We start from the raw sequence: 23,723 nt of genomic DNA, 5'->3' as shown, positions 1-23,723 counted from the left end.
ATTGTTGTCAGGTGAAGTCAGTGAGGGCTGCAGTCAGGTGACTGTTGTCACCTCATTGTATGTGGAATGTGACTTGGTAGAGGGGGTATAGTTGTAGGCAGCACCCCATGTGCTGCAGCTAGCCATTGAGAGCATAGACATGAAGTTGTTCACGGACCAATTTGGGTGCTACCTCCGTCTCTCTAATGCGACGCTAGAGGCCTGTAGGTGTCTTTGCATGCTCGTTCTGATAGCAGATTGAGTTTGCGTTATATGTGGATTTGGTAGGCAGCTGTATTCTTTGGGTTGGGCCAAAATGCCTATTTCTGTCCACTGGTGTCATTTGGGAACTCGCAGAGAACACAACATTGATGAGCAGCATGCCCGAATTGACTACAGAACCCACAGATCAAGAGACAAGGGGTAGCATGATGTTAAGTGCATTGTTGCACCATGGTACAGATGAGGTGGTCATGTTATGGCAGAGTGTTAGCTGTCAAGGATGCATGACATCACCCTCAAGATGTGTTGAGCTGGCTCAGCTAGAAATAGATGGCATGCAAGATGTTGCTTGTGCAACATCACGCAGGGTAGTGTCTATCTAGCTGTTTAATATTTGCTGGTCATACTCGGCTTAGAGTATTGCTGTGTGGGATGGGATCCTTACCATATAGATTTGACAGAGGGCACCAAAAAAGCCCAAAGATGGACAGCTCATTTTGTATTATCATGAAATAGAGAAGGGAGTGTCATGGCTATGTAAGTGTGTTGGGATGCCAATCATCAACAGAAAGGTGTTTCTCATTGCGGCAAGATCTTATCAGGAAATTTCAGTCACCAACTTTCTGCTCTGAATGTGGAAATATTTTATTCTTGCCAACCTACTGAAAGATTTAAATGTTCATTTTCTCCATTTAGAGAAAGGAATGGCAGAGAAACAGCCTAAAGGTGATTCAAAGAACTGTGTGCCAGGCACTAAGTGTGAATTGCACAGTAGTCATTTTGTAGTCATGTAGATGTAAATGTAGTGCTAACATGAGGCACAACCAGAAACTAACAGCAGCTTGGGTGGTCAGCAACTACTCACAGAAATTCCTGCATATGTCAGATGAGACGACATGCAAACTCTCTAAACACACATTGGATTTTGTTTCCAATCTAACTGCTGTTTGCCTACAGGGTTTCTGTTGATGTCGTTTTCAGAGTGTATAAGGTGCTCAATGGCAAGGTTATCAGACCATACAGGGTTTCATGGCTCACCTAACTTTGGAGTTCCCAAAAACTAATGAGACTTTTCCTTCTTTCTCTTTTTGGATCTTGCAAGAATGTTGATTCAAATCCCAACAAGAGATGCAACTCGTACCAGCTCAGGGTCCTTGTCAGCACTGACAGCATCCCATATCTGTTTGCAGGGGAAAGAGGACAATGGTTGATTGATAACTCATTCACTGATGTAAGTGCTTCTTTGGTCTAGTAGTTCATGACTGACACAGAAGCTCAGGGTTTTAATTTCCAGGAAAATGTGAGGTGCTCTGAAAATCACTATGAAGACCATGGTAAGAGGGTAGCTTTTATTGTACCCTACGCCAAGCTTTGTTCAGATCCCCTTCACAGATGGACCATGGGAATAATGGGCACTTCTGTTCTAATTGCTGTTTACCTAATTTTGCATGATCTTTATAGCAGATATTCATAGGGGGCTGGAGAACATTCATGATTCCAGCCCTGAAGAATGGTTCTTGAAGTTTTGTCAGCAGGTTGCCACAAGACCAGTGGTGTCTTTCTCCAATCATCCACCCATTAAGACTATTCAGCATTTCTGTTACAATCTCTTATCAGTCAATGAGCCTGTGGCCTGTCACACAGACCTACTCTGTGCGCAGTCGATATACTCTGAGAGTTCAACTTGATATGGAGTAATTGTTTTGTTAATATTGTGAATTTATGCTAGACTGAATACTGTGGCATACACATAGTAAAATCTTTCAGATAATGCCTATTAAACTTGTGAATTTAACTGCTGCTTCTAAGTCACCCTTCAATTTATACACAAAGGGGTAAGACTTAAATTAGTGTTTTTTGTAGTATGGTAACACTTTTAATACTGATGCCAGTTTGTGGTGCAGAGAGAGAGAGAGAGAGAGAGAGAGAGAGAGAGAGAGAGAGAGTAAGAGAGTGTGTATGTGTTTGGTGCGTGTGTCAGTGTGCATGCATTTTTTGTTACAGGAATGAGCACTGAAGATCTGATATACCATTTACTTCTGTGTTTCAGTTGTATGCTGATGCTATAGAAATATTTCCAGTTGACCGTATTGCGAAGATAATATCCAGAAGTAACACTTCACCAGTGTACTATTACCAGTTTACTTACCAAGGAAGGTATAGCTGGGTGTACATTCCTGGAACACTAACACCTTATGGTAATCATTTTGGCTCCAGATAGATAAGTACCACTGCTGTATAAAACAGTCCTAAAATGTGTATTACATAATTTGCAGTATAAGAAAAGTGATACACTGATACTCATTGTATAGATGCCATGTTGAGATGCAGACAGGAACAATGAAATGACTGTGACACGTTTAGCTTTCAGCCAAAGCCTTCTTCAGAAAAGGAAACACACACACATACACACTTTCATTTACACAAGAACACGTCTCATACACACATGACTGCTATCTCGAGCAGCTCAGATCAGAATGCATACCAGAGATGGTGGTTGTACGTGAATGAAGTGTGTTTGCTTGTATGGAAGAATGTGTGTGTGTTCCCTTTTCTAAAGAAGGCTTTGGCCAAAAGCTAAAGTGTAGCAGTCTTATCATTGTGCCTGTTTGTAACTCAGTGTGTCATCTTTCTGGTGAGTAGCAATCTATTTTTGTTCTTATATTATTGATATTCCAACCTGGAGTTTCCATTGTTTAATATAATACAATTGGGAACTTGGATCTCATGTAAACTGTGTTTTAACCATATGAATTGGAAAATTCCATTCAGAAATGTATTAGGTTCATCAAGAGACAGTGCACTATCCAGGACTTACCTTTTGAAGGTTCATCTATCAGTGCCTGTGCTAGACACACACATAATATTCCAAGCTTTGAGAATTCCAGTTCCTTCCTTCATGGTAGCAAAGAGGAAAGTTTATGGGTGTGTATAATTTAGAATCCAAATTGAGAAGTATCTGAGTAGGAAAGAAGAAATGATGAGGAAAATGCTGAAGAGAGAATAAGAGGTCCAAGACAGCACATTAAAAAACATTGTTGCAGCTCATATCATAAGTGGGAATAAATGAGTGAGAAGTAAAGATAGATATAAAAGGACAGAAAATAAACTACAGAGACAATGAGGTCAGATTTTTGTAGAGGAAATAAAATACATAAATAAAAAATAAATAATTAACAATGTAGGAGAAGACAGATTGCTACTTACTGTAAAGAAGACACATCAAGTTGCAGATAGGCACAACTGAAAGACACTCAAATAATGGTTTTGGCCACAACCTTCAACAGTAAAAGAGACACACATGCAAACACCACTCACACACACACACACAAACAAGCACACGTCATGCACACATGACTGCCAACTTCAGCATCTTGGGTCAGAATTCAACAATCACATGGGATGTGAGCAACACTCTGGAAGGGGTGATGAAGGGGAAAGGATGATAGAGTATTGTTGGGGAGAGAGATGAACACAGTCTAGTGGAGTGTGCAGGAACTAGAATGCCAACAAGCACAGCCTCAGGAGGTTGTCAGGTAGGGAGGTGGGGAAAAAAGGAGCAAAAAAGGAGAGAAATGGGGAAAAATGGGTGGAAGCATTGGCAGAGGGCAAAAAATAAACAAGGTGGGAGATGAGAATAGGGAGGATATGATAGAACAGAGGGGGTGGAAACTGTTGGGTGGAGGGTGTGGGGACAGTATGTTACCGTAGATTGAGGCTGGGATAATTACAAGAGTGGAGAATGTGTAGGATAACTCCCATCTGCACAGTTCAGAAAAGCTGGTGGTGCAGGGAAGGATCCAGATGGCTTGGGTAGTGAAGCAGCCATTGAAATCAGGTGTGTTATGTTCAGCTGCATGTCATGCCACAGGGTGGTCTATTTCGCTCTTGGCCACACTTCGGCAGTGGCCATTCATTCTGGTGGACAGCTGGTTGGTAGTCATACCAATATAAAAAGCTGTGCAGTGATTGCAGCAGAGCTAGTAAATGACACGGCAGCTTTCACAGGAGGCCCAGCCCTTGATGGAGAAGGATATACCTGTGTCAGGACTGGATAGGAAGTGCTGTGTGGGTTGATTGGGCAGGTTTTGCAATTCTGTCTTCCACAGGGATATCAATCTTGGGCCAAGGGGTTGGGATTGAGAATGGCATAGGGATGGACTAGGATGTTGTGGAGGTTAGGTGGGCATTGAAACGCCACTTTAGGAGGGGTGGGAAATTCCTCAGGTAGTGTAAAAATGTTACTTTTTAAAAAAATTGCTTAAAAATTAAGGTCTGTCATCCTCCTCATCACCATCAGTTTGCTGCTATATTAGCAGGTCCTTTGCCTCTCCTTTTTCTGTGATCTGTTGCTTCCTTCTTAAGGCTGCTGTATGTTGTGTCATCCATCATGTCATCCAGTACGTGAAATCTCTTCCTTTCTTACTTCTTTTTCCCTTCTACAAAACCTAAAACTGCTTTTATCAGTCCATCATTATTTCTTAATATATGCCCAATCCATTTCTTTTTCTTCTTTTTGTTACATATAGTAACTGTCTTTTCTCTCCCACTCTTCTCAGTACCTCTTCATTTTTTTACTCTGTCCATCCAATTTATTCTTCCATCCTCCGCCACGTTCACATCTCAAAAGCCTCCAGCCTTTCTTTCTCTTTCTTCTTCCAAGTCCATGTTTTAGCGCCATACAGAGGAACTCTCCACAGAAAACATTTTATGAGTCTTTTCCTCAGTTCTCTGTGCAGACTGCAGCAGAAAATTCTCCTTTTCTTATAAAATGCCTCTTTTGCTATTGATATCCTTATTTTAATTTCTGTGCTGCACTTCCAGTCAGTGTCTATCCTGCTTCCAAGATACTTAAAATTTTGCACCTGTTCTAATTTTTCTCCAATCAGCATAATTTTTATTTATTTATTTCCTCCTAGTGCCAATACTTTTGTTTTCTTTGTGTTAATTTTTATTCAATAATTTTTTTCCATAAGCTGCAATGGTATCCACTGAATCCTGTAATTCTTTCTCCCCTGTGGCTAGAAGGACCATGCCATCAGCAAACCTCCAACACCCTACTCTTCTTCCTCCACTTTTCTACTCTTTTGTCTTGTAATGATCATTGGTCAATCATATTTTCCAAGTAGAGGTTGAAAAGTGTAGGTTCAAGTGGCTCTGAGCACTATGGGACTTAACATCTGAGGTCATCAGTCAAAAGTGTAGGTGATAGATCGCATCCTTGTCTTACTCCTTTTCCTAGTCCGATCCAGTTTGTACTTTCTCCTCTCACTTCATCTAGGGCTTTTTGATTAAGATATAATGACTTTACAAGTCTTCTGATTTCCCAGTCCACTCTCTTTTCCCTCATTATAGTCACCAGCCTGTCCCAAGCCACATTGTCAAATGCATTTTGTAGATTGATGAAGCACATATAGAGGTCTCTTCCTTTTTAAATATACCTTTCTCCCAAGATTTGTATGAGCCCTATTGCATCTCTGGTGCCTATATTCCATCTAAAGCCAAATTGCTCCTCACCAAGATTCTCCTCCATTACTTTTTCAAGTCTCTTATTAATTATTCTTAACATCACTTTGGCTGCATGTGAAATGAGGCTGATTGTCCTGTGCTCACTGCATTTCTTGGCTCCTTGTTTTTTGGTAATGGAATCATTACTGTTGTCCATCCTATAATGCATAAAATATGGTAGATGGTGTTTCACAATTCTATTACAGGCTTCTAGGGTCTGTAGAGGAAATGCAGAAGACAAAGTTTTGGTAAGACCCCGAGTCTGTGAATGTACCATTTGAATATAAAATAAGTTTGAATATTGGATCACTTTCAAATCTCCCACTTCACGATACAGTACATAATGGTAGATATGTACACAGGAAATGGTTTCCAGATAATCTGAGTCCACCAGATACCAGTTTCATCAAATTACAACAAGAGCTACAAGAAACTGGTATATCTGCATTAAAGAGAGTTCACTATGATTCTCCACAGACATGCACCAGTGTTTGCGAATCGTGTGTATGAAGGCACATGTCACAGATACACCTTGTGCAGTGGACTGCAGAGTCACCACTTGGGGCAGCTCCTGTAGAGTACACAGGTCAGAGCTCATTGATTCTGCCATGGGCATTCCATGACATGGAAGATTTGAAAATAGTCCAATCTGCAAATTTATTTCACATCCAAATGATACATTTCTGGATATGGGTTCCTTATCAAAACATTGTGTACTAAGCCCACTATACAAACCATGACAACCTGTAATTCAAATTGTGAAACATCCTGAATAAAGAATCAACAAATATAATCAGTGTTTGAAAATATAATATGGATAGATAAAAAAAATCTACTCACCAAGCTTTGGCAGAAGAAAACACACAAAAGGTGTGGAAATGTATGAACTTTCGGAGTCAGTGGCTCCTTATTTTGGTATAAGTGTTGAAAGGAAAGGAAGAGTGTTTGGAAAAGGATTGGTGAGGTTTAGGAAATGGGAAGAGCTACAGAAAAATCATCCAGAGCATCAAGTCAGAGGAAAGTTACTGGATGCCCAGTACTATTCTTTAATTGCTGTAAAATGTGTTTTTTTACCTTTGATGATTACATTAAAATTTAAATATCTGTTACAATACCTGTAAGGATTTTCCATTCTTTATGATTTGTCAACAATTTTTCTTTATTTCCTTTAAATAACAAAATTGTGTTCATTTGTTTAATAGGTGTTGTGCATCATGATGACCTGATCTACTTGTTTTACATATCAGTATTGTTTCCACCATTCACCAGTACTGATCCAGAATATACAACTGTTAAAAAAATGACTAAAATGTGGTCTAATTTTGTTAAGACTGGGTAAGCACAAGCTGGTGATATTATTATTATTATTATTATTATTATTATAACTATTATTAAAACTTACATATCATTTTCTGTCATTTCCTTTTCAAGTTTCTGAAGCTTCAAACGTGATTCTAATTTACATTTGCTGAGCAATGTGCATTAGCTACACATAAATAATCAGTTGGTCACTGCAGCCTGAAATGTGTGTGAAGTGCTCCTGTCCGGATTATGAGCATTATTACTCTTTAAGTTCTGAACTGCTATATCTTGAAATAAAGCCCAAACCAATTTGTATTTATGTGGACTTCTTTTCATTGTAGCTTCTTGCTGGAATCTGCAAACTTATTTTTACATCTTTAACTTTCTACTAAATAATAGAAAGTACTTCTTTTAAAACACAATTATATTGCTTCTTCTGGTACAATAAGGCAACACTTCAAATGATATTCTTCTTCATACAGTCACTATGACTGGATGACATAATGCCAGTTCAGTTCTAATCTGATATTTAACTGAACTTCATGTGTCTTCCATGATGTCAGTGTCATTGTCATGGCATGTCCTTTTCTCAATGATGCACCCTGCTACTCCAAGCCAGGGTGGTGCAGCACGGAGTACTGTCAAGCCAGCAGGTACTGTGAAGTGTAGGAAGCTGCTATCATTATACCAACTTGCAGATGCAGAGCATCCCTTTTGACTGTTGTGACCATCATTCATCAGTTAAGTGGATGTTGGGTAACAGTTCAAGAGATATGTTGCACTGCATATCCCCATCTAATTATTATTATAACAAACTGAAATACTGGGGAACAAGTTCTTTCCACTTTTACAACCTTCCAAATTACATGAACTGGATGATATTCATGCATAGGACCGACTGCACCAATGTCGATTAAAAGTTAATTGCAGTTAAGTTAGCATTTAATCCTAATCAACCAAACATTTTACTGCACCAATCTCATTTCAAGTTAAATGAGGGAGTTGATTATGGTTAATGTTGATCAAGGTCAGAGACATATTTTTCTAATTACAATCATGGTTAAAATAAAGTAAACATTTGCCATATTAAGATGGTGGCATTTTTTGATTTTTTAGATAGCATAGAAGATGAAGAAATGTTATATCTTCTTCATGTAAAGTGTTGCTGCATCTGTATTGGTGCACTTGTGGAAAGGAGAAATCCTTTCAAAGATTACAGTGACAGGAAATTTGAAGAGCGATTAAAGTCTTCCCAAAGAAACAGTGTAGTGGTTATTAAGTCAAATCATTGAGAGGATGGAATTTCATACTTATTGGTTTAATCTTGTCTCACCCATGAACATACTTCTAATGACATTAATGGAATAGGCAACTGATGCATTTGATATAGTTACTGGTGACAATGCTAATGTACATAGTATCACAGTGCAAAGATGATCAGCTATGTATTTGGGATCAGAGCAGTAATTTCTCCACAATGTATAAAGCTTCCTTCTCGAGCAGAATTACATTATTTGGTGCAGGGTTTCAGTGTACTTGACGGATTTCCAGAAGTCAATGGTACAGTGCATTGTTCTCACATAGGAATTCAGTCTCCTGGGTGATATAATAGGGATATTTTCCGCAATAAAAAATCAGTATTTGTCATTTGACTACCAATATAATATGAGATACTGTTGCTCAGAGAGCTAGCTGTATGCAGTTATGAAAATCTTGTCAGTCTGTATTTAAAAATCTGTCTGTTACATTATTACACCACTGCGTACCAAATTCAGTGCACTAAGTAAAATAAAATTATATAGAAGTTGTGCAAATGGTTGATTCGACTTCAAATACATATGCAGTTTAGAAGGGATTAATACTTTATTTGCATTAAATACACTTTGCTCAAAGTAGAATACTTCTATCACAAAACGAAGTATAGACCCATCCATTTGTTTGCATTATAAAATTTTTGCATTTCAGCCAACCAGCACTAAAAGTACATCGATTTCAAATTTTGAGAAATTTGTCATCCGTTTCTTGCTCTACAAACTGAACAGTGCACATAAGTACAACAGACAGTGATTATCTTTATCTCTACACCCATAATTGGTGCTTTCCCTTGTAACACATTGAGTTAGCTGTAGCAAAATTTTCGGTTAGCAGAACATGTATTGCTAACCGGTGTTTAACATCAGTGCAGCGCAGAGACAACTTAATTGTGATTAAGCATTGTAGCCATGATCACAAGACCCATGGTAATCTTGTTTTTTTAATCAACATTGGTGTGCAGTTGGTCTACATCATTTACATGAAGAATCTAACTTTCTAGTTAACTGAGACTAAATATTCCATGATTATCTGATCTGAAAGGACATTCAGTAAGTATCATTTCTGGTCACAAATTGTATGTGATTATCTACATTCAGAACCTGCCTATATGTTGCTACATCTCTCGTGCTCCTCTGAAAACAAGTTTTAATATCTGAGCAATGGAAGGATTTCCACAACGGAAACTATTGAATGTGGAAAGAGAGACAATAGACCTGGTACTCCTGATGGAGACGAAAGAAAGGAAAATTAGTGAGACTAGAATGGTACAACCAAAGAAACAATGATGACAGACTTCAAAGACAGATTACTCATACCCACCCCCAGCCCAAGGATCCCTCCCTGTGGGAGGCTCATAGGGTGAAGATCTCTGCCAATCCAACAGAAAGGGCAGCACCACCAGCTTTGCCCCCATAGGTCCTGAAAATTGTTCTAACACCCTACTATTAAAAGCCTGTGCCAGAGTAACACAAATAGCAACTTCCATTCAGGTAACAGACTAGACTACAAAAGAAAAACCCTGGCTTGTGAGCTCTTATTTAGTTTTCACTCCCTCCTAAGTAATACATGGTAGTAAACTAGTTATAATACTTACACTAAGTTAAGCTTAGCTCCTCCCCCCCCCCCCTTTTGACTAATTTACCTGTCCCTGTAGCCTATGTTCAGATGAACTGCAAAATTTACTGCCATACCATCATGCTGGCACCACAATCCATGCCAAATGTCCAATGGTACATCTTCTAGAAACCCTACCAGCACTTGTTGCAGGAATATCAAGTACCTGATACGCATTAGGTGGAGAGGAAGGATGTCCTGCCCAATCACATGACAATCACAGATACCTGCCTAGATATTAATGCTGAAGGTGTGCTGAAATATTCATGTACACATGACTTTGGGGTTTTCTGGATTCCAAATATGGCTATTTTGAGCATTCAAAACACATTTCCCATTCAAATGCACTTTGTGAACAAAATTTCCCCTGGCAACTGAGGAAAATCCACACAGTGGTGCAAAAACTAAGTGCAGAAATTGACATATGACACAAAATCCACTGGGAACATGCAGTGTATCTTCTTAGGGTGATATGGGTGGAGGTACTGTTCATGCAGAACACTCCAGAGAGATGAGTGAAACACATGCAAGTCATGTGCAATAGCTCATGTACTCATTCTCTTCAACTTAATGAAGCACTTCTTCCAATACAACAGTGCACTGCCTGCTTGGAGAACCATAGTTTGCTCTATTGCTTATGAATTTCCCATTTTCCCAAAGCCGTTGTTCTGCTCTGGTAGAGATGGGATCAGATGGAGTCACATAATTTAAAAAGTACCCATGGCACAGACGTTGAACTTCTCTCCCGTTATGATGAGTTTCACCATAAATTAAAATCATATCGGTGCACCCTGCAAAGGTGTACTGCAGTACTAGATAATGTCAATTGATGCATTCCCAGGAAGCATGAAGGTTCATTCAGTATCATGTAGAACCCGATCCTCCAAATCTGGTGTACGCACAGTCCGTGATCTACCTGCACATCCATCTGTTTGAAGAGACCCATGATCACACAAAAGCCAAAAAAGGGGGTTGAAATGTAATGTGATATGATTGGTATCTGTGAGGGTACTTGTTTTAGTACAGCCGTGCTGCATTTTGACCATTTCCATCTGTTTGGCTGTACACAAACACCATCTTGGCTTGTTCCAGACATGAATACTGGACCATTCTGTTGCTTACAGTACACTCTGCATCAATCACACAGCATGCAGCACACAAGGACTCCATCATTTCTAGTCAGGAATCTGTCCCTGTAGTTTGTTGGTTTTATTAATGTTCACCCTGTGTGTGTGTGTGTGTGTGTGTGTGTGTGTGTGTGTACTGGGTCTCATACGTATACAGCATGAGATAGAAAAATGGGAACATTTCCACAATCCAATAAAACTAGAAGTGATGAAGGAAAGAAATTGCATTCATAGTAATTGAAACCTTACAACTTTGCCATTTATGAAACATTGATGTCATTTATCATTTTTTTAAAAGTACGTGCTTTACAGATGTAATTCTCCTGTATGAATACATTTGTGAAATCAGCTGTTTCTCATTGACCGCTGCAACATCTCAGCTGGGATACTGTGAACTGCATCCAAAATTCTCTCTTTTAACTCATGCAGGGTTCTTGGCCGAGTCATGTAGACTTTGCTCTTCAGGTAGCCCCACAAGAAAATATCACAAATGGATAAATCTGGCGATCTAGGTGGCCTGGGAATGTTACCAAATTGTGAGATCACATGGTTGCCAAACAATTCTCGCACACATGCCATTCATTGCTGTGCAGTGTGTGATGTCATTCAGTCCTGTTGAAACCAGGCTTCTTGAACATTTAGAAAGTTATTCAATGCAGGTGAAATGAAAGTTCGTAACATCTTAACATAACAATTGGCATTTACAATTATTTACACAATGGCAGCAGGATGTCAACTAAAGGATGTAATTTTTTGAAAATGATAAATGCCATCGATGTTTTGTAAATGGCAAAGTTGTAAGGTTTCAATTACTATGAATGCAATTTCTTTCCTCCACCACTTCTAGCTTTATTGGATTGTGGAAATGTTCCTGTTTTCCTGTGTCACCCTATACATGACACACAAACATATTTTTTGCTTCTTACCAGCATATTGAGCTGCTGTGGCTCTTAATTGCCCTATGTGGATCTCAGCTAGATGTTAGCCCATCGTTCAACTATTATATGGGTATCTCTCTCCTTTCCAGGTGTGATCAAAAAGTAATGGGATTTTTTTTATTTTGTGGGCATTATAAATCCAATTAAAAAAAATACCTTGCTGGTACACATGTTCCTGATGTATTTTTGCATTTTCAACTGTATGAATTTTATTTTATTCTTAACATCGAAAATGGTTATACGTCTTTTTGAGTGTTTGGCAAATTTTTACTTCAGAAAAAGATGGATCTTTTAGAATTTGCATCAAATATTGCTTGAAACATGGAATAAAGTGCAATATCATATTCGAAATGTTGACTGTGACTTTTGGCAAATCTACTATGAGGTGGAGCAAATAAAATTGGTCTGGAGAACAGATTTCCAGGTTACAAAGAAACACAGGAGAGGAAAGGAAAAACAGGACTAGTCTGACTATAGCAGATGCTGAAAGTGACAACCATTCATCACTTGGCATATTTGGGCCCTGGTCAGCACTTTGCTGAAGAAGGACCGAAGCTGGACTGCTGGAACTGCTGCAGTGTCACCTGAAATATTCTGCTGCAGTTCTTGCCACCTAGATTGCAACCAGACTGACCTCTGCCACCAACTCTGTCAGGCATGAAGATTGTGTAAATTGGCTCCAAGGTTTGGCTGGCTATGTGGGCAGTTGCTCCATCCTGTTGGGGTGTGGTTATATGTCCAATCTTATTCACTCGTCCAGGCCATTTTATTTGTCCCACCCAGTATAAGTAAGTTTACGAGTGATATAAGGATTTCAAAGAGGATCAAAGAGACATTGAAGATGATAACTGCCCTGGATGCCTTAGCACATCAATTAGTGAGGACAATGTGGAACAAGTAAAGAAAATGATTCTGTAAAATCACTGAATCATCATCAGAGAGGTTTCTGATGATGTCAGCGTATCCTTTGACTCATGCCAAGCAAAACATGTACCAGCAGAATTTGCTCCGAAATTGCTGAATTGCGACCAAAAATGACATCGCATAGATATTGCTCAGGAATTGCTGAATGAAGTCAACAGCAATCCAGAACTTCTAAAAAAGGTTATAACAAGTGACAAAACTTGGGCATTTGTCATGACATTGAAACCAAGGCCCAATCATTCCAAGGAAAACTGCCTAAGAGCCAAGGCCGAAAAAGAAATCGACAAGTTCAATCACATGTGAATGTTCTTCTTTGAGTACAGTGGGATAGTGGATCATGAGTTCCTGCCTTATGGTCGTACAGTCAATAAGGAATACTACATGGGAGCTATGTGCTATTTGTGTGAAGCAGTCTGAAGAAAATGACCAAAACTGTGGCAAAACCACTTCTGGAAATTGCATCATGATTGTGCTCCCGTTCACACCTCAATGCTTGTTCATAATTTCTTGTCAAAAAACAGAATTGTTATGTTCTCTTGGCCACTGTATTTGGGAGACATGGCCCCCTGCAACTTTTTTGTATTCCTGATGCTGAAGAGAACCATGAAAAGATGTCATGTTGCCAACATTGATAAGATAAAAACAGAATTACTGAAGGAATTGTACACCATAGTGAAATGTGAGTACCAGAAGTGCTTCCAAGATTGGAAAAAATACTACCACAAGTCTGTTATATCTGAGGGGAATTACATTGAAGGGTACAAACTTTATGTTGATAAATAAAGATTCTTGAAGAAAAACAATTTCTGCACTTTTCGATCACATATCATAACCGTTTAACAGAATTCACATGTCCTCTTATAAAACATCTGTAGAAACCAGCCAAGCCTAAAAATGGATCTAACTTTGTAGTTCAAGGCAATGCTTTATTGCTTGAATTCTCTCCAGATTGGCTTGGATTCCCTTTATTCCCACTAAATTCCCCAGGAACTTCAATTCCTGCATTATGTAGTTTTCTTGTTATCCCCTTTTGTTTGCAAACTTTTTAAAACTTTGATGAGCAGTGCACAATGATTTTCCTGGTCCTAGAAACTAATAGCAAATCATCTACATACATAATAGTTCTTGTATTAATGTAATACCTAAATGATTGCCTAGAGCATGGCTAAAAAGTCAATTCAAAAGTCAATATTTTAAACGGGTAAATTTTCCTTTGAATAGGAATGCTGTATAACATATCAATTCCTCATGCAATAGTACTTCCCACTAGCCACCCATTAAGTCGATTTATAATTCTGGTTGCCAACGTTCTGAGCTGTAGACCTTAATAAGTTCTTCTACAATGTAATTATTATCAAATGATTTAACTGTTATTCATTAATAAATTAATCCTTCTGATTTCTGTGAATCATTTATGGATGTAAATGCTGAATTGCTTTGTCATAATATTTCTGACGTTGACCCCATTGCTAAGGACAACAGCAATATTTGTTGAAAATTCCTCCATCAAAAATTTATTTATTTCTTCTTGATTTGTATTGAATATAGTCTTCTTGTCAAAATGTCTTTAATTCTCAGCACAGAATTTATTGTAGGCCCTTCACTAGGGTGCTAGAGGAAATGTGACACAGGTTTGGTTATGTATACAAAATGCTCCTGTTCAGTTTGTGAGAGCCATTATTATTAGCTAAACTATCATTAAAGCATAAATGTAACCTCTCTCTTCAGTTAAGAACTTTCCTTCACCACTTTTATATACCAGGCACTAAACTTTTGGTGAGCACATATGTCTGCAGTTAACTGTAGTCACGAACACAGCAGTATCAGTACAATATGTAGGCTACAGCATGGAAATAAAAACATCTTCATAGTGGTATCTGTCAAATTGTGGAGTCCTTGGCTCTGAAACCTAATTTTCAGGTCAACTTTTGTTCATTAACCTGATTGTACTTTCACTTTGAAGAAACTTCATGAATTATGTTTTATGTGATATATATGTTTCAGCAATCCAACATCTGAAAGAAATGATTTAGTGAATGTGGAGTGGCAAAACTTGACAGCATCAAGGCAAGTGTATCTGGAGATAGGTTCACAGTTGACAATGAAGAATGGACTATATTATCAGGATCGTATGTCACTATGGGATAGCCTGTTTCCCTTATCAACTAATGGGTATGACAGAATTAAAGGACATGGCTATCAGAGAAAACAGTAATGATCTCTAATGTGACTATTATGAAATATTTTATGTAATTCAAAGACAAAACATTTTCACTAAAAAATAAAAATGAGAAAAATTGAAAACTGTTGTTATTTAGGAGCATGAAAGTCATGTACAGAAAGAGTAATCATTTATATGATTATGGAAATTGTATGTAAGGTGTAACTAGTTTCATAGCTCACTTCACCTTCTCAGATGTCACCTGCATAACAAACATTTATCAGAACAGAGTAATCCAACATCTGTAATTATATGCATCACCAAATTGTAAAACATGCATGTATTGTTTATTGCGAAGACAAAAATAAATAAATAAAAGTCATTTCCATAGACCTACAGAACCATCTAAGGTGAGTATATGAACTGTAAATGGCTGCATACACTGTTATAAAACTTATTACACATAAGGTAAATTAATGTAATTGGATAGATGAAAAATCTACTCACCAAGTACCCCATCTGGTAAGTCTCCCCTGACCTGCAGTTTTGCATGACTTTTCTGAAATCCACCCCATTTCCTAGACCTCTCAAGTCCTTTTCCTTCACCCTTTCTTCCGTCCCCTCTGATAGTTTGCCTAATTATAGCCTTCTTTTATGTGTGTGTTCTGTCACTGCTTAGTGAGTTGATATATTATCCATCCAATTACATTAATTGTAAAAAATTAATTGTTTTCATCATTACAGGAGGTAAATCATTATGATCCCTATTAGTGAAATGATTTAATAATGAGCAGTGGCATTTAGCATGTTAGCAAAATCAGTGTATTCTGACTAACAATTCAAGACATTATATGAGTAAATCTGTCCTTACCATATGAGGCCATGTATTCAAACAACCAGGAACAACTCTCATATGTAAAATAAAAAATGGAACAAGCAGCTGGATATCAGAATACAATAACTACAACACACTTAAGACCACCATGAAATGAAACTTACAGATAATTACTATAACCCTGTGAAAGAACAACTATTTTTGTGTAACTCATCGTTCTCCTCAGTACTTGTTGAGCGTTCAGCCAGATTTACTAATAACATATGTTTGGAATACTCACTAGCTGTTTTTCTTTACAGTGGTACTGACTTTGGATTTAAAGCAAGACTCTTGCCGTGTCCACAGGAGTGTGTGTGTATGTGTGTGTGTCGGGAGGAGGGGGGGGGGGTTAGGGTTTACTATTGCTGGAAAAAGAGACAGTGATTGAAAGCTAGTGTGAATGCTGTTCTGTGCCTTACTGTGATCCACACATCAATCCACTGTAAGTAAGTGATTGTCTTTCCCTTCTTTTGTGTTAAAAAATTTGGCTGACAAAGCAGGAATGGATAGAGGACAAATACGAAGCTGTTGAACATGCACAATTATCGGAAAGATATGTACCATCTAAAGAGACCTTAGGAGAAAAGAGAATGACCTGTATGAATATTAAGACCTTAGAAAGCAAGTCCATGAAGCAATATACAAAATGGCTATACAAAGGAATCGAACTTGAAGAAAGAAGTTATGGAAAGGGAAGAGAAATAAAATGAAGGTGAGATGGGGGATGCAATAATGCAATAAGAATTTGATCGAGTACTGTAAGACCTAATTCAAAACAAGGCCCCTGGACTCGGTGATGTCCCTCAGAATTATTGAGATCCATGGCAGAGTCAGACATGGCATTAACTATTACACCTAATATATAGAATGTATTTGACAGGCAAAATAACCTCATACTGCAAGAAGAAGTCAGGAGTGAATTTTACTGAAACAATTATCCTTTTAAGCAGTTGCCCTTCAGAGCTCAGCAATCCAGATCGAGTGCATCTATAAACTTATGTACATTAGAGTGGAAGACTGCCACGAAGAAGGTAGTTAGCTACATGTTCCACAGATCATTTTGCATGACAGATCATAATGATGTGGAATGAGTCTTTTGCGTTCACATCACAAATTAATATGTACATACAGTTACATTCTGAACATTTCCTAGGTATTTATGATTATTGTTTTAAGGAGGTTTTGCACAAGTGCAACTGGCATGCCATCATTGCCTTATGGGCCAGAGACATACGGATTTGATAAACAATGTGCCCGGTTCATGTTGTGCATAGCCCTTTCCACTCAAATGTGGCAGACTTTTATCACTGTTCACTCAGCATAAATCCTTCTAGATGGTAGCACACTCCTCAGATATGCTAATTCACTCACTATATCAGATTTCAGTACATATTGAAGTTGTACTGAAAGTAAACCTATTTTGTGGGTTTCTGAATGAGTTATAGTATGTTAAGTTATTAATTTATCCATCTGATGCACTGAGAATCATAAGGGCCTAAAGTACATCACCTTCGATTGTGAGATTGTAGCATTTATTCACACTTCTTAAAACTGTTGATCTGCTGGTGAGTCAGATTTATGTGTTCTGTAGACCCATGTTGTATATATCACAATTCATGAAAAGACATATCACTGGTTTTTCTGATATTCCATTAAATGTGGGATTGATGGTAGGGTGCTTTAGGCCCTTATGGATTTCAGTGCCTCATTTGTATTCTACTCAAGTGACCACGTTGGTAGACATTACTACTTCAGTTTAATCATTTCCACAAACAACACTTTCTGTTTGGAGTTGGTTGTTTACGTGTGGGAATTGGCTTTTGTGTGCACTGTAAATATGAACTATGTTGAAGCTATTTTAAATGCTAACAGTAAAGTAAAGCTGTGAGGACAGGTCTTGAGTTGTACTTTGGTAGCTCAGTTGGTAGAGCACTTGTCCACGAAAGGCAAAGACCCTCACGTTCGAGTGTTGATCCAGCACAGAGCTTTAATCTGCCAGGAAGTTTCATATCAGCACACCCTCTGCTGCAGAGTGAAAATCTCTTTTAGTGAACAAAAAGGTAAATTACCAGGAAAAGTTAGCCACAAATGGACCAGCACCTCTGAGGACAGATCCTTTGATTGAGAGAATGACCAAATCAAATAAGCGTGACTACAAGCGAATATTTAACAAGGAAGTGTACACTTAGCACAAGTTGTTGTGTGGGTGCAGCCTAAGAATATCTGATTTTCAGCCCAGAAGTAAATTCGTGAACTAATACGTATATTAAGATATTGTACATTTGTTCGAAAAAATGGAAAAGCGTGAAAACTCTCACTTACACAAAACTTCGAAATGGAAAGTTGTGAAAGCTTGCACATTATTTCATTATTGCCCTAAACTGTACTTAATTATGTACAAAATAACAAAATTCCACAATAAAATTCTTTCTTTTGCCAGATAAGTTATGCATCTTATTGTTGTTATTATTACTGTTGTTATTATTACTGGCAGTGGCTGTAGTTGTATAAACTTGTTGATAAGCGTAACCGTTATACAGCAGATGCTACTAAGTTCACACTCTCAAATTTATCTGAGGAGGAGGATATTAGTGTTTAACGTCCCGTCGACAACGAGGTCATTAGAGACGGAGTGTAAGCTCGGGTGAGGGAAGGATGGGGAAGGAAATCGGCCGTGCCCTTTCAAAGGAACCATCCCAGCATTTGCCTGAAGTGATTTAGGGAAATCACGGAAAACCTAAATCAGGATGGCCGGAGACAGGATTGAACCGTCGTCCTCCCGAATGTGAGTCCAGTGTGCTAAGCACTGCGCCACCTCGCTCGGTCTCAAATTTATCTGAATCTAAACATTTGTGGACAGACAGAATGTATACTCATGAGCTGCCACTGGCTTCACACAGTCTAATGCCTTAGACAGGCCACAGAAAATACCAGCCAATGCTATTTTCTTGGTTAATAACATAACTGTGCCAGTATCTACCAATAGGAGGCAAGGGAAAAAATCCAAAATGGGGAAGATTAGGGTTTGAAAACCGGGCAGTTTTGGTATCCAATCTCGCCAAATATACCAGTCCCACAATCCATCAATAGGATGCAAGAAAAAACTGGCCGCACACAAAGGGTATTGATTTAACTAATTAGTCAATCAATCTGGTAGAGTGAGAGGATATTTCCAAGACAAGTACACCTCGGTGTTTACCCGGTATCTACTACTTTGTTCAGGAGAAAGGTGGGGTTAGTGTGGCACATAACAGGTGCTACCTACTTCTTTTTGAATGTCTTTGTTCCATCCGCTTTAGGTTTTCATAGCAGTAGAAGTGTGAGGAGAAAGGGATGTACTGACTACCAGCGCCAGGTCTGCATGAGTAGGGAGGGGAATGGAAATGAGGAGGGGTAGGGGGAACATGTTGGTCTGTATGTGTTTGCATACATTGGTTTACAAAAACATGTAGCATTCACTTGAGAGGGAAAGAGAAGGAGAGGGAAAACATGTGTTTCAACAGGGATTTCTCAGGTATCGATGTCAAAGAGTGGCCACAACCTGATGCTTTGTTTTGGGATTAGCGCGACTTCCGGTCTGCGCACCGCACGAGCTGGCTGGTGGTGGCAGCTGACAGCAGCCGTTGGGCCCAAGTGGATGTAATGTGACTTCTCAGACACTGGTGCATGGTGCAGCCCAGCAAAGGTGTCGGCTCAAGGTCACGCAATGTCCAGGCTGACATGTTTGTCCCTGTGGTCGGTGCCAAGAAAGGATAGAGAGATTTTTACCTGTGTAATTACATGCTGTGAGTTATATTGATGTCGATTTCAAGGCGGTATTCCTTGTATGATTGAAAAAAAAGTGATCTATTTAATTACTTCTTTTCAATGTATTTTACAAGATCAACATCTTCCAAAACAGCAGTGAATAATGAGCAAGAGAGATCCAACCCCTGCAAATTAAATTCTATAAGTAAACAGTATATTCTTTGCAATGTAATTGAATTTCCTGTTGTGAGATCATTCCTCTCCAGCACAGACAGTGCTTTTCCTGCCAATTTCCAGTTGGGGAGGGGAGGGGAGTTGGAGTGGAATGCTGGAAGATTTACCAGAGGGGAAGGGGTCATTTAATTTAAAGACTTAATTATTTGGTCAATGAATTTGAAATCAAAGTTGTTCTTGTACCAGCGAGAGGAGTACACAGAGTGGTGAGGGAGGGGGAGGGGTGGGGGATTTTCTCAGAAGGATGCGTTATCCCTATGGGTCATAAATCAACCCCAGGGCGTCATAAATCAATTAACAAAACAATAGGTTAAGGTCATAAATCAATCAAGTTTGCCCCTGGGTGTATGCTTGCCCCTGATGTAAGCAACCCACAATGTGGGGTGATACCAACTTTATCCTACTATCGCCATCTCCCTGATCCACTCATGCATCTCATTCTCATCGGAATCTATATGGTGCCACCGATCCATCTCGCCTACAACAAAGACAAAAAGATATAATTGTATACAGATTTGTTAGAGAAGAAGAAAAACAAAATAAATTAGAATTCTTTTTTTTTTCCACTTACAGGGCCGTTCATCTGATTCATTGGGTGCTGTAGACTGTTGCAGTTGGTCAATGGTCCCCAGCTGTCTGTCTGGTGCCTCTAGAATTGTTGCTGTAACAAGACAAAACATATATTTTTTAAAATTACACAGCTACTACTAATAAATAGATATTTTTTATCTTATACTTACATGACTGTTCATGCTGTGTTTTCTCTGGTGAGGGCTGAAGGCCAACAGCGCCCTCTGGTGGTGGTGCTGTGAACTATGTCAGTTGATCTCAGAACCACAAGGCGAACACACAGAATTTGATATTTCTGCCAATAAATTTGAATTTCCTGGCATTATTTAATTTGCTGCTATTTCCAGGTGTGGGGGAGAGGTGGAGGGGGAAGGGACCCACATGCCAGATGGCGAAAACCCATGACGTCATAATTAATTTGATATCAATTTGATGTTAAAAGTGTGGTGGTTCCCGCATTAGTCGCCTGCTGCCTTCGCCCATTAACACCAAATTTCGCCGCACTGTCCTAATGGATACATTTGTTGTACGTCCCACGTTGCTTTCTGTGGTTATTTCATGCAGTGTTACTTGTCTGTCAGCACTGACATCTCTATGCAAACGCCACTGCTCTCAGTCATCAAGTGAAGGCCGCCGGTCACTGCGTTGTCCGTGTTGAGCGCTAATGCCTGAACTTCGGTATTCTTGGCACTCTGAATACTGTTGATCTCGGAATATTGAATTCCCTAACGATTTCCAAAATGGAATGTCCCATACATCTAGTTCAACTGCCATTCCCGTTCAATATCTGTTAATTCCCGTTGTGTGACTATAATCACGTCGGAAACATTTCCACATGAATCATTTGAATAAAAATGACAGCTCTTCCAATGCACTACCCTTCCACACCTTATGTACGCGTACTACCGCCATCTATATACGTGCATATTGCTATCCCGTGACTTTTTGGCAGTCCACTGTATTTCTTTACTAAAAGCTTATTTGTAACAATCACGTGCATCCACATACACTAGTATGACGATGTCACAAGCAAAACTAATTCTGCGCGACAAACATGGAAAGATGTGATCTATCACAAATCTATTCATTGTGGGCTAAACCACCGTTCATGTATTATTAGTCTTGTAGTTATTAGCGACTCAGTCGCACCCTATTTTGTGACACAAGAAAGTTGGACTGATCAGCGAATAGAAGTTTTCTCGTCAAATGGACTCTGGCAACTTAGCTCGAAATGAGTGCTGCGAATGTATAAAAAGGGAACTAAAGTGACAAAGGACGACTGGAGAAAATGTGGTGATTGCCAGCTAAACGTTAGTCACTCGGAATGTCACGCAGCCTGATTGACTGGAATGGGTGTTTTGCACTCCGTCCCACAGCCGCGGTGGGAATTCACCCTGGCCCGTAAGTATTCTTGGTAACTGTTATCGCCACTGGTAAATTACCACACGTCACCCACAAAACTCAATGTCATTTCCCCTTTCTGAACATAGACTAAATAGTGATTCTCGGTATGCTTTGTGGAATGACGACTCTGTAAAAATAGAAGCGAGAAGTTATCTGTGGCAGTCATTAGGGTAACATAACAGACGCAGTGTGTCACTACTAATCAATGATAAGGTGTCCCACAGAGAAAAATTGACCTAACAAATCAGAAAGTGAACTTACGATAATAGTTATCCATTTTTCATACCGTTAGTAGAAGCAGCAGTCGTATTGATGACCAACAATCGCTTTAACCATGTCTATGGAAAGATAGCAGGCCTATTGTGTGAATAGCAAGAATCACCAGTGCCAGACTGTGAAACGAAAAAAAGAAGAACTGGGAGCTCTTTCATAATGTTGTAGTAATGTTTAACATAAATGTATTAAGAAATCTGTAAAATTACTCCATTATTTGCGTATTATCTTCACGGTCCTCGTTCGGAGTAAATTAGAAGTCTTCGGGAAAAGCGCATATCTGCGTAAGGATAAACAACCCCGAATGATGTTAATATGAATTGTAAACAAGCAAAATCACAATCCAGGGATCTATGTGTTAGCATACAAAGAAACACACTGTAGAAAAAGCCTGCTCGGTGTACTAGAAGATTAAACGTAAAATGAAAGGTTTTAAGCTACGAGGAAGCTGCCAATAGCTCGCTCATTCCTCTATCATAGGGAACACGTAACTGTCAACTAGCAGCTGGAAACGCTGCTTATTACCAAAACGTGTTATCAGTTTCACGTATGGTGTTGAATCGCGAACCTCATATCGTATAAATTGCAATTTTATGTATCTAGCCGACAAAACAACAGCAAATAAGTCTCGTACGATATTCGATTAAAGGACATTACTGATGGCGGCAACAAAAAGAATAATCCGTATTTCCAGCAGCTAGTTAATAGTTAACGACAAATGTTATAAGGAGATATGTTTCAACAGCACAGCAGTTGCAAACACTTCTTAAAAACATAGAATATGTTTATGAGGCCCCCCCCCCCCATGAACCATGGACCTTGCCATTGGTGGGGAGGCTTGCGTGCCTCAGCGATACAGATAGCCATACCATAGGTGCAACCACAATGGAGGGGTACCTGTTGAGAGGCCAGACAAATGCGTGGTTCCTGAAGAGGGGCAGCAGCCTTTTCAGTGGTTGCAGGGGCAACAGTCTGGATGATTGACTGATCTGGCCTTGTAACACTAACCAAAACGGCCTTGCTGTGCTGGTACTGCGAACGGTTGAAAGCAAGGGGGAAACTACAGCCCTAATTCTTCCCGAGGGCATGCAGCTTTACTGTATGGTTAATAATGATGGCATCCTCTTGGGTAAAATGTTCCGGAGGTAAAATAGTCCCCCATTCGGATCTCCGAGGGGGGGGGGGACTACTCAAGAGGATGTGGTTATCAGGAGAAAGAAAACTGGCTTTCTACGGATCGGAGTGTGGAATGTCAGATCCCTTAATCGGGCAGGTAGTTTAGAAAATTTAAAAAGGGAAATGGATAGGTTAAAGTTAGATATAGTGGGAATTAGTGAAGTTTGGTGGCAGGAGGAACAAGACATCTGGTCAGGCGAATACAGGGTTATAAATACAAAGTCAATTAGGGGTAATGCAGGAGTAGGTTTAATAATGAATTAAAAAATAGGAATGCGGGTAAGCTACTACAAACAGTATAGTGAAGGCATTATTGTGGCCAAGATAGACACGAAGCCCACGCCTACTACAGTGGT

The 23,723-nt window shown here is 39.2% G+C and overlaps 1 protein-coding gene across 1 annotated transcript in view; it reads left to right on the top strand.

The window, feature by feature from the left end:
- The window catches only part of LOC126236053 (esterase E4-like), a 75,110-nt gene extending 59,644 nt beyond the window's left edge, over positions 1–15,466 (top strand). Inside the window, exons 8-10 of the mRNA XM_049945093.1 lie at positions 2,252–2,399; positions 6,912–7,044; positions 14,933–15,466. Coding sequence (XP_049801050.1) covers positions 2,252–2,399; positions 6,912–7,044; positions 14,933–15,143 — 492 coding nt within the window. The 3' untranslated portion in view covers positions 15,144–15,466. The remainder of the gene's footprint in view (positions 1–2,251; positions 2,400–6,911; positions 7,045–14,932) is intronic.
- The last annotated feature ends 8,257 nt before the right edge of the window (positions 15,467–23,723 follow it).

The sequence above is a fragment of the Schistocerca nitens genome, chromosome 2 (assembly GCF_023898315.1).
Source record: "Schistocerca nitens isolate TAMUIC-IGC-003100 chromosome 2, iqSchNite1.1, whole genome shotgun sequence".
Classification (NCBI taxonomy): Eukaryota; Metazoa; Arthropoda; class Insecta; order Orthoptera; family Acrididae; genus Schistocerca; species Schistocerca nitens.
This window is presented reverse-complemented; position numbering and strand designations above follow the sequence as displayed.